At 33.6% G+C, this 12,799-nt stretch overlaps 1 protein-coding gene across 2 annotated transcripts in view; it reads left to right on the plus strand.

The window, feature by feature from the left end:
* The window catches only part of LOC118194615 (membrane-associated guanylate kinase, WW and PDZ domain-containing protein 1-like), a 141,912-nt gene that overhangs the window by 111,187 nt on the left and 17,926 nt on the right, over positions 1-12,799 (plus strand). For both annotated transcript variants that reach the window (XM_085813022.1, XM_085813023.1), the window contains exons 18-19: positions 335-369; positions 10,836-11,003. In XM_085813022.1, coding sequence (XP_085669148.1) covers positions 335-369; positions 10,836-11,003 — 203 coding nt within the window. The remainder of the gene's footprint in view (positions 1-334; positions 370-10,835; positions 11,004-12,799) is intronic.

Raw genomic sequence — 12,799 nt, forward strand, 5'->3', positions numbered from 1 at the left:
TCTTGGTATAAGGGATAGCTTCACCAATGTCTCTTTATCTGTTATATACCTTGAATTGCCTAGACATGGCAAATGCTTTTTTTCTCTTGGAATTCTTTGCATCAATTAAATGCTGCCATATGCTATAAATTTTATCTTTATTGATTGGATTCTTTCAGTGCTCATGAAATGGATCACATACTGTAGTGCATATCTGGAGATATATTGCTGTACTCTTCTATGTTCGAAGATCGTATTAAAATCGATGACTAACTATTTTGTTGATTTATCAGTTAACCCTTATATATTATGTAATTGTGTAATTATTTAAAATTATCTTTTTCTTTCTTACTAGATGATGAATCCAGCATTGCTTCGGTGTCTCAGAAAGTATGTGTGTTTATATTTTATATTGACTGTTTGAGATATATTCTATTGATGCTAACAAATATTCAGAGTTAAAGATTTAATAGAAAAGAATTAATATTCATATATTGGTAACAAAATTATTCTTCTGTGTTACTTATGACTTATTATATTTGTAAAAATAATTTTATTATTGTAATTGTTGTATAGAAATGAAAGTGGAAAGTGCAACTATATGACTCTGTGTTAGTTAACTTCTTTTGGTAAGATAATTAAGAAAAAGAGAGCAGTACATTCTGTTAGTTAGCTATTTCATTTAGAAATATAGCATTTATGGCAATTAAATGTTACTGGTGCGTATGGGTTCGATATGAAATGAATGCACAAGTCCAATGAAAAATGAACAAAATTTATTATTATCACAACAAATATGCTTAAATTTCCTCAAATATTCATTCAGTATTACAATATCTCACAGTAGTTATCTTTTAACTACTCAAACGTTCAAGAGAACTTAATTCAAAACAGCTAGAGAAAGCTAATCTGCGAATTCGCTACAATCAACAAGAGCAGTTTTCTAAACAAACTGAAAACAACAACAAACAATTGAGAGGTTTTCCTTCTTTTTAAAAGATTTTAAATTGCACGAGAGAATTTTCTGGAAATTTCTCAAAATCAAAAAGAGATCTTTATTTATTAAATGTTAAATGCACATATTCTTGTATTTTTAATTTTCCGGCTTAGCTTTTCTATAATATTCATCACGTGCCGCACTGCATGGAGAAATAAAGCAATTTTATTTATAATTCAACTAACATTAGCTATTTAAATACCAAATCCGTAACATTACTTTTAGTTCTGGTTGCATAATTTTTTAAATCGTGTGGTTTTTCCTCAGTAAAGCATAATTTTAATTGTGCATTAAAATTCGGAACATAGTTTATAATACTAAATAAAAATTCGTCTATCTAAGTATAACATCAATTTGAGAAATTTTTTTTTAAAGAAGTTTGAAGTGTAAATTTTATTTATGAACATGCTGTATATGCATTCTGTGTATTTAAAAAATAGTGTGCAATTTTTGGTTATTGCGTTTGTCTATTTTTTCAGTAGATATATATACATGAATATTTAATTCTTGTTGTGATTTTGAATTGTAAGGTTTCCTAGCTTAAATGTTTCTGGAAAAATTTTTAGCAATTTTTTAGGCTTGAAGTAAATGAGTAGGATATGTGGAGTATATAAATTGACAACTATACCACTTATTAAATGAATAAATTATGGTATTTATTAACATGTCTGGCATTCACATTGACTATAGCTTACTCTTTTGCTAGAATCTCCTTGATAGACCATTTTAGAGATGTTGTGTCAGGGAAATGTTGTGTAAAAGAAAATAAGTGTTGAATAATTAGTCCCAGAATTGTGAAACACAATATTTAATCTTGTCTCCAAAAGAACAGTTTGACATTCAAGTACAGCCATAAATTATTAACAACCCAAGGTTTGATTAAAATAATTCAGTTGACAATTCTTTAACTGTGCTGTCAAGGACAATAATTATTCCTAGCTATGTTTTTAAGATTTTAAGTCTTTAAGTACCTTATTAACATGTAATGTCACATACACAAAAATGCAAATAAAAACCTTATCCTAATCTGAGAAGTAATAAATATAATAATAAAATAAATGAATAAATATTCGTATTTTAACACTTAGTTTACATAAACATCAATTAGTGTACATAATCCTCATTACATGCAAGAAGGACGTGAAAAGTACTTACATGAGCAGGCTTTACCATTTCAGAAATCAAAAATAATTTTCACCGTGCTAGGTAAACAGTCCTAAACAATGTCTGTATTTCCTGCTGTAGTCATGAACATACACAGGGTCGTTTTGTCACAGAAGCTGAACTCTAAGAGAACTCATTATTACATTTTGTAAACAGAAACTTCATCATAGTACAGTCAAAAGTCGTTAATTCAGACACCCATAATTCGGAATGATCTATAATCCGGACCTCAAAACTAAAAACTTTCTGCGCATGTGCCGCATTGACACATGCGCATAGGCGTTTACGCGTGCGCGTAAGACCTTTTACGACTGCACATATGAGTGTGCGCAAGTGCAGAATACGTTTTTGCGTGCGTGTTTTATGTATAATGGATGTATAAGCCAAATAATTATCTATTTCAGTTAATGTTGATGATTGCGTTGTTCCTTAATTTTCGAATTGGATCCGGCTTATTATTTTTTGCAGACTGTAAGAGCAATTTTATAAAAGTAAGCTTAAACTTTTGATTATATCAAAGAGAATTTCCGATATATATTTGTTAATATGTAAAGGATCTAAAGCGAAAGTATGTTTTGAAATCCGAAATCTGTTTATCAATTTCACACTGCGGCGGGCGCAAAATGAAATGGAAGTTGAACTGTCAGCACTATCCTTATCTTCAGAGCAGATGTTTTTATTTTATTTGGCTTATAATTCCTTACCAAATGTAGTATTTCACCTCGATGTGCTCTGTCTTTGATATGATTTAAAACAAGTTCCTCGTCATTATAATTCGCTTCCGATAGCGAAGAAAGTAACAGAAGTTATTGAAAACGAAAAAATTTAGATTGACAAATTAGTCAGTATTCTCGACACAGCAATTATAGGACTTGAACAGCGGAACTTTGTAACTGAACAAGAAATTATGTCTGTTTAATAGAATTAAAGAGAAAGTATTATCACATGAAACGAAGCAAAACTTAAACAACTTACATTGAAAGAAATGTTTAATAAAGTAAACAAATAAATATTAAGCTTTTTCTTTTTGCAAATTTTGATACCCTTTAGATCATAATTGTTCTTTATTTCATAAATTACGGTTTCATATTTTTAATTTTAGAATTTCTGCATGCCATCTTACGAGATTTAAACTGATGATCTATAATCCGGAATCGCCGAAGTCCTGACGAGTCCGGATTAACGACTTTTGACTGTAGTTGGAAAGCATTATTCTAAATCACTAACTGATTATCAATCCAGAATAAATACTTTATAAAATCTGGAAACGAGAATACCATGTCAGGAATATCACACCTCATCAGATGCTGCCATAAGCCAGTATTCTAAATTTCTAAGTCATAAATTTGAATGCTGACACACCTTTTTATTTCCTTCACTCATCAGAGAACAATCCCAAAGACAAAGTTTCAGTATGCTTTTGCAGTGCCCTCATCATGACAAGTACACCCCACAGATCATCGCATTTCCTTCTCGGGATTTTTCGTTCATGTTCTTCTCCTTTATCAATTCTAAATCATTACTACAGGTAATAATCTTATCTTAAATATCAATAAACTGGAACCTTTCATCAGTATTGGGCAGAAATCTTTATTGCTCTGTCTTTTCAAGTTATCTTTACCAAAAAATGTTCTTTCTCATTTCAGGAAAAATCTACACACTTTTCTACCCATATTTTCTCTCACTCTCTCTTTTTCTTCTTTATTTTTGCTAACTCTTCATCCAACTCAAAGGAAGTCCAAAGCTAAATACCCTCTCCGCCCCCCCCCCCCCAAAAAAAAATTCACAGTTTCTGTTTTTATCTTGGAAAACTAATACTTCTACTAATCATCCTCATATCCCCCCTTTTCCCTTCATATTGCTACTCTCTGATCTAATTCAAGCAAAGAAAGGAAGCCAAAAACAAAGCCTTCCCCCCTTTTTTTTTGCAATTTCTTTTGTATTTAACCCATTTATTAATTAAAAGCCATTGTCTGATGCAACCACCATGAATATAATTGGTTAGTCGCAATCTGCTACAGCCTTTTCTAACTATGCAGCAATTAAAGGTGCTGCACATATTTTCTACTGCACCCCAAGAAAGATGAGTAGAGTACTTTCCTCTTCTCATTTACCTTGGGAAATTCTTGAAGGTGTTCATTCCTGAACAAAATGTATATTAAGAAAATAATACATTTGTGTACTGTTCTGTTTGCATTGTAGTTCAAGAAACAAATAAACAATAAATAATGCCATTGCTCTGAGTGAAGTTTTTTTTTTTTTTTTTTTTTTTTGTTGGGAAAGTTGCCATATCCATTTACCTTCTACAAAAGCTTTCTCACAATTCCAACATAAAAGTCCTTTTATTTTCAAGTGCACCTTTGTTTTCAAGTGTGCTTCCCGTTTCTCATTAAGGAAAGAGAAAACAACTCCATGTCTTCTCATACACAGAAGACGAAAAGGATCCTTTATTTACAATCTAATCTAGTTGTACCAGCGCCTACCACTCAACCCCTATTTTATCAGCAATTTCTGTCAATGAATCCACAACAATTAGAAAAGCCTTGAAGCCAGAATCTCTGCATTATAGCGAGAATGAAATTTGACTACGAATGAATGAAGCTCCTCTTCCTGTTTGTTGCTGATTTTGAGATGAAGTTGAAATCAATTTTTTCTTAATATTTATTTTTGGCTCATTTGTTGGAGGGCTAATTCTTGATGCTGGAAATCTTTGATATGCATGTAGTTTACTCTAATTTCCTATGCATCTAAATTTCAAAGGAAAAAAAAAAACCTAAAGGAATTGGTGCACATGAAATGCATTGATTAGAGGTGATTGTGATATTTTGATCTTTTAACAAAAGCCAAAAATTATAAAGTTTTTATTGGATGAGTATCTATTCCATGGATGATTGTTAGTAAAAATTAAGAATTTTAAAACTGTGGCTTAAAATACACTAATATGGCATTCCAGTAAATATAATGTTAATTCGAGAAAATACAGCAATTTTGGGGCAGGGGTAATGAAAAGTAATGCAATAAAACTGCAGCTCGACATTTTAAAGACATTATTTTCATTGAAGACATTTTAACTAATGAATTTTTTATTAAAGAATCTGCTGTTCCCATTTAAGTTTGAAATTGTCTTGTGCAGTCTTGTGAATTGAAGTCTTGTGCAGATTAAAAACTCTTAACATTTTGCAAGTAGTCTTTGATAGATTGAACTTTTTTTTTTTTTTTTATCTTTGAATGATATTGTTCCTACATAAAACTTGAGATGAAATTATTGATAAATTAAAAAACTTCTTATTTTTTAGGTAATTTTATTTGTAAATATATTATACAGTAGTCCGGGTATCCAAAACCCGGACTCGTCTGGACTTCTGCGATTCCGGATTTGAGATTTTTCCGGATATTATATCATCAGTTTAAGTCTAGTAAAATGGCATGTAGAAATAATAAAATTAAAAATATGATATTGTAATTTATGAAGTAATGAAGCATTTAGGATCTAAAGGGTATCAAAATTTAGGAAAAAAAGCTGAATATTTATTTGTCTACTTTATTAAACACTTCAAGTTGTTTTAGTTGCTCTGGCGAGCTCTGGCGCTGGTTCTGGGTTTATGCGAAAAACAAATCAGTTATTCTTAATTCAAATAGTCCTAAATGTATTTTTTTTACCCATGAATATCATTAACAAAATCTATTTTTAGCATATGGAAAGATATTTTTTAAAGTTTTCCTTTCAACATTTCTTAACACATTTAACTTAAATCCGTAATCTTCACCAAGCATAATGTCAACATAAAAGAGTACCATACTCTTTGTTATTCAATTACTAATACAAAAAATTGTTTAGGCGTGTCGTTACATGAGTCATTACTCAAGTTGTCATGTCTTGATAAACATACGATGATGAAAGCAAAATATAATAAATAATGATTCGCCAGATTTGCGTCAGGGATATAAAATATTAGTAGATGCAAAATCAAGGATGTTTCTATGAGGATTGTTTCGATTTGAGATGTAGTATGTGAAGCAGATACGCAGCTACAGAGCCAAATTAGCCAAATTATTTATTGATCATACAAATTTATGCTAAAATGACTGTTTCTTCTATAACGAGGTATTTTGTTTATGCCAAAGTGAAATTAAGAATCGGAACTCTCCAGATGTTTTATTATGTGCGCGGGGGGGGATTAAATGCGCATGCGTTAAACCTATGAGAAAAATCGGCTTGAGAAAAGACTTATCCATGACGACCTATTTACGGAGGTTGAACGTCTGAGGAGGTCCAATGAATGCCGTGCTTTCTATCGTGAAATTAATCTTGGACACAAGATTTTAAGCCTAGAATTACTGCCTGTAGAGACAAAAACAACATCATCCTAAATGATAGAAAAGAGGTACTCCACAGGTGGAGTGAGCACTTTAGCAACTTGTTGAATGACCATATGCGTGATGAGTCTTCAACCTACCCAACTACCTCTATAAACACCGATATTATCCCGCCACCATCTTTGACAGAAGTTAGAGAAGGAATTAGCTAAAAAATAACAAGGCCCCAGGCCCTGATTTGATTACTTCAGAATTTATTAAAAGGGCTGCAGGTCAAAACATTGAGGAAATACACTACCTCGCCGAATCAGTTTGGAACCAAGAAGTTTTACCCGGAAATTGGAAACTGAGCATCATCTGTCCTATACACAAAAAAGGAGACATTTAGGAATGTACCAACTACAGGGGAATCAGTCTCCTTTGTGTTTTCTACAAACTATTTTCCAATATACTTTTTAGTAGACTAGTAATTTATGCAGAAAATATTGTAGGTGATTACCTATGTGGTTTCAGCAAAGAAAGATCCATAGCAGAACAAATCTTTAACATTAGGCAAATTTTGGAGAAAATTAATGAATATGGCATTGCAATGCACCACCTTTTTGTTCATTTTAAGACTGCCTACTATTCAGTAAACAGAAAATATTTAATTGAAGCTATGAGAGAATTTGCAATGCCTGAAAAACTTATAAATTTGGCCACCATTACTCTTACTGAGACAAAACTTAGGGTTAAAATCCAGAATAATCTTTTTGAGCCCATTGTTGTTTCGAATGGGCTCAGACAGGGTGATTCACTGGCCTGCTTGCTTTTTAACCTTACCGTACAAAAAATTGTAAAAGACTCCCAAATTAATACTCGTGGAACTATCTTTAACAAGTCTGTTCAGATTTTTGCGTTTACTGATGATATTGACATAGTCGCACGCACTCCCGAGTCACTTAGAGAAGCTTTTACATCTCTTACATCTGTAGTCTCTTCTCATCCAGCAAAGTGCATCTAGCAATCAACCAGGATAAAACTAAATACATGTCATGTCGTAATAACAGCAGCCCCTATTTTGAAATTGGGAATTACAAATTTGAAACTGTTAGCAAATTTAAATATTTAGGATCAGAAGTTAATACTCTCAATGATGTAATGCCTGAGATCCATAGTAGAGTTACAGATGCTAACCGATGTTTTTTCAGTCTAAAAAAAAATACTTGAAGTCTAACTTCACTAGCAAAAAAACAAAGATTTTAATTTACAAAAGCTTGTCAGATCCATTCTTACATACTCTGCTGAGACCTGGGCAGTGACAGAAAAAGCTAAAAGTATCACTTCTGTCTTTGAAAGAAAAATTTTTAGAAGTATTTTTGGTGGCATAAAATGTAACAATATCTGGAGAAGAAGAACTAACTCTGAACTCTATAAATCCTTTAAATAATTGATATAGAAAAATATATAAGGATTCAGAGAATTAAATGTGCAGGACACCTGTGCAGAATGGATGAAAATTGAGTAAATAAAAAGATCTCCGCCAGACCATTCCGCACCCGGAAAAGAGGGAGACCTAAACTTAGGTGGCTCGACTGTTTGGAAACAGACTTAAGAGTTTTAAAAATAACTAATTGGATGTCTATGGCCAGGGATAGAAGAGCTTGGAATGCGATTCTGAGGAAGGCAAGGGCCCATCCTGGGCTGTTTGGCCATTGAAGAAGAAGAAATTAAGAGTCAGGACTCTCCACATGTTTTATTATGTGCGTGGGGGGAGGAATGAAATGTGCATGTGTAAAGCATCCCCCCCCCAAAAAAAAAGTTGGTGGTGGCTTTGAAGTCCGGATTTTAGACTATTCCAGATCTCGGACTTTGTACTGTATGTTACAGTATGGTTTTATATTCTATTGCAAATATTTAATTAATTATTCTTTTCTGTTTGTACTGTAGCTAATTCATCTTTCTATAAACTGCTTGTCACTGCTTTAATTACAAGCACGAGTGTGAAGTTATGAATTATAAATTTGACTTTCTTTTACAACTCTACATACGTTACTTTATTGGCTCTTCATTGTGAAAAAAGTTAATTTTGGATCTTCGTGTAATTTTTTATTGTAAAATTCACTTGTAATTATATACACTGGTGTGCAAAAATTAAGGACGAGACGGTTTTTTCAATATAACTTTGTACAAAAGCTTTCCAAATCAACACATTTAATACCGTAAAATCCCCAATACGTAAGGACATGAGTAATGTAAGCAACACTTACTAAAAGAGAAATCAGAGGGATAAAAAGAAGCTTTATTGAAAAAGTAGCATGGAGCGCAATGCGACTGAAGGCCGAAACATCCCTGTGATGGGTGTCCAGCAAGAAACATCCGGTCTTTAATAGGGGATATGATCTCCCCTGACTGCTAGGCAGGTTTCACAGCATCTGCCCATGCTGAGAATGAGGGTGTCAATGAGTTGTTGAGGCATTGATGCCCATTCGTCTTGCAGCGCCAATCGAAGCTCCAGAATCGTTACTGGTGGTAAGGTACGAGCTGCCAAGCGTCTGCCTAGAAAATCCCATACATGCTCCATGGGATTGAGATCCGGAGATCGTGCCGGCCAATCCATACGTTCAATATCCTCACTCTCTAAGAGCTGTTCGGCAGCTACTGTGCGATGACATGGTGCATTGTCGTCCATGAAAAGGAACTGCGGACCCATAGCGCCTCTAAAAAGATGCACATATGGAAGAAGAATCTCGTTACAATAGCGGGTCCCCTTTGACTGAACTTGCATCGAAGATGTGAAGGTCTGTACGACTACCAAGCATGATGCCTTCCCAAACGAGAACACCGCCACCTCCATACCTGTCCCTTTCAATGATGTTCGAGAGATGATTGCGGCTTCCCCGCTCTCTTCAGATGAGTATGCGATGAGAATCGCTACTCAGACTGAATCTGCTCTCATCTGTAAAGAGTACTCGTCCCCATTCATTGTCTCTCCAATTCCGGTGTTCCCGGCACCACAGAGAACGCCTTCTCCGATGGGCTGGCGTTAGAGGTACACACCGTACAGGGCGTCGTGCAAACAGACCACCACCGTGCAGTCTTCTGGCCACGGTAAAATGCGATATCGGTCGTCCAGCCGCCTGTGTCGTGTGTCTAGCGATTTCTCCTGCTGTCTGCCGCCTGTTTCTTCTGTCGTGTAAGGCAATATACCGGTCATCTGCGGGTGTGGTTCCTCGTGGACGACCACTACTAAACCCCCTTATAGCTGTTCCTGTAGTTTGAAATTGTCTCCAAAGTCGTGAAACGATGCTGTGAGCAATTCCGAACTCTGCAGCCACACTTGTCACACTGCGGCCTTCCTCCAACTTCCCAATGATTCGACCTCGGGCAAAAGCATCCAGATGGCGTCTAACAGATTGATTATTCGCCATTTCTCGCTGAGGCAACAATTTGGTGTGATTTTAACTGCTATACGGCGTGCAATCTCTTTGCCAGAAATACTGATCTTACACCGACAACATGATTTATACTACTCAGACACTCCCCCATTATGTCTACCTGCATATCTGCGCATGTGCTACCGTACATCACCTTACTTAATCTCCTGATTGGTCTTTCTGTCCGCTCTGCCTCTTCGTTCAGCTGATATGCTAATTTTTCGACTTCGTCCTTAATTTTTGCACACCAGTGTAGATTACTGTAAACCTGTAGCTCTCAACTTTTTTTTTTTTTTTTTTTTGTGTCACGTGAACTCTTTTCAAAATAATTAGACAATCATCCTAGCTCTCTCCAAAACTAAACTAAACTTTAAAAAAAAAAAAAAAAAAAAAAAAAAAATTATATATATATATATACAGTTTATCTACATTTAGAGCATTTTTTAATGTATTTTATAAATTCAGCAAGAAAGGTATTGGAAATGTTGATAAATACCAAATTTTGAATAAAAGTAGTTTTTTTATATTAAGTAAAACTAAATGCTTAATTGTTAAATAATGACTGCATTCCCCTTCCCGAAACTATGAAATCCCCCCCCCCCCTCAGTAGGGAATTATTGTCTTTTTCAGAACCCTCCTCTATAAAATACCCCTGTGATTTATCACACTACCAATTATCAATAAATAGTCATTAATTATTGAATTTGTTATACCAGCCAGTTGATTGTATCAAGCCTATGTAATTTTCTGGTTTTCCGTTTACATGAGTTCAAAAGGTTAAAGGGCAAGATAATTGAAGCGTTACGAGTACGGTTTTTCGAAGAAGTTTAAAACTTATTGGAGCAAATGGTGTAATAAGCTATTCATTTTATGTTTTAAAATGTATTAAAACTGTAAAATTTATTCTTCACAGTTTCTTTATACCAGCACTTTTGTACATTAAATTATATATATATCTTTAGGAAGATGACACATCTGTTGAGCAAGAAGATTATCACACTGTTATTCTGCAGCGTGGTACTAAAGGCTTTGGTTTTAGTATTCGTGGTGGCAAAGAATTTCACAACATGCCTCTTTTTGTTTTGAGGATTGCAGACAATGGTCCTGCTCAACAAGATGGTAAAATAAAGGTATATGCTATCCAAAGCTTCTCAGTTCTGATAGATTCTAATGATGATTTAATTGTGTGATAGTCTAAGTAACTTTATTTAAAAGAATTGTCAAGTTTCAGTAGAAATGCATATTGTTTTAGTAATGCAGATATGCATTAAAATTTTTATTTTGTCAATGTTTTGCTCTTTAATTATGAATTGTAATGTATCTAAAGCAATTTGCAAAACAGGGAAATAATTTTGGGTATTTTTCCATTAAAGGTACATCACTTCACAATTTTTTTGTTGTGGCATATTTCATTGGTGCCCAGTTGTTGAAAGTTTCAGCTAGCTTTTTTCCTAATGAATTTTTTCCTAATGTCATTATGATTGTCACTTTTAAAGCCACATATTTCATCTACTTTTTTTTTTTTTTGGTTGCTGTGGATTTAGTGACTTAAGGTTTGCCAAAAAATGAAATAGCAACTATTCTGTTTCTTGTAAAAAAGAGATATTCTTCACAAAGATAGTGTTTGAGTAACCAGAAATCAAAATGTGATATGAAAAGTGGCTGTGCAGCCGTCATTTCTGATGGGACAAAAAAGAGGTTCGAATTGAAATGTTTGTTGGATCATGCATTCGTTTCTTTACTGCTTATTCATTTGCTTAGGATGTCAGAAATTACTGTATGTTGAGTTTTACAAATGAAAGCTTTCTTCAAATGAAATGTAACACTGTAGTTTATCAGAATCATTACGTGACTGAAGTATGTACAAATTCTTTATCACATCTTAATGTTGCAATAAATGAAATAAACTATGGTAATTGATTAAAACTTATTCAAATAAATGGTTCCTCACCAGTGGTTTAGTAAGTAAAAGACTTTTGAATGCTGGTGGGTCTGGTGTGGAACCCAGGTAAGTGGGCTGGCTGTATCTTTGATTTACATAGTTTTCCCAATGTTAAACATGGATATGATCCAGTTTCCATTAGAAAGTCTTCCACGAAGGCATTCCTCCTCTTAGATAAGCCTTGTTGATAAACTTTACCATAATCAAATAAGTTATTCACATAAAAAGAGGGACATAATCTACAATTCCCTTTCACAAAGCTTTTGGAAGATTTTGTCATGAAATTGGAGAAAATTTCGTTGTTCTTCTCAACCACTGTTTTCAGTCATTCATTGAGCCATGAGAAGAAGCCTAAATGTATCAATATGGAGCTGAAAGTACATGGTTTTCTTTAATGGAAAATTACTGAATTCTTAAATTTTTGCAAAATGCGATAAGTTAATTTTAAATATTCATTCTACCTGAGACTGCAGTCCAGCTGAATATTAGAAAATCCTAGATAGCTGGGTAAAATTTTTCCTTTGGACATAAAATTTTTTTTACCCCCCAAAAGGTTAAAAAACTATGGTTGAAAAAATGATCTGGAGGTATTGAATCTTTGCTAAATTTTTATGTAGAGATTATAAAGTTAATCTTCCCTGTGCTAAATTTTTATGTAGAGATTATAAAGTTAATCTTCCCTATAGTACAAGGTGTGGTAGTGAAACAGTCGATTTTGAAACCTCCATTAGTGACACAAATTTATTTGCAGCAATATAAAAGAAATATAACACGAATTTATACAATGCTTGCAATTTATGAGGAATGTTTCTGAACAAGCACAGAACAAATGCATAAAAATGTTCAAAATGTCTAAATGACATCACATAGGTGGCCCCCATTTTTCTTCACATATATTCCAAGTTTTTTTTTTTTATGGAAGTTAGTCATCACATCTTGCAGGATTGGCACTGAAATTCTATTAACTTCCTTCCAAATTTGATC

This window comes from Stegodyphus dumicola, chromosome 3 (assembly GCF_044657685.1).
Source record: "Stegodyphus dumicola isolate Sdum_Otavi_A_Nest chromosome 3, ASM4465768v1".
NCBI classification, from domain to species: Eukaryota; Metazoa; Arthropoda; class Arachnida; order Araneae; family Eresidae; genus Stegodyphus; species Stegodyphus dumicola.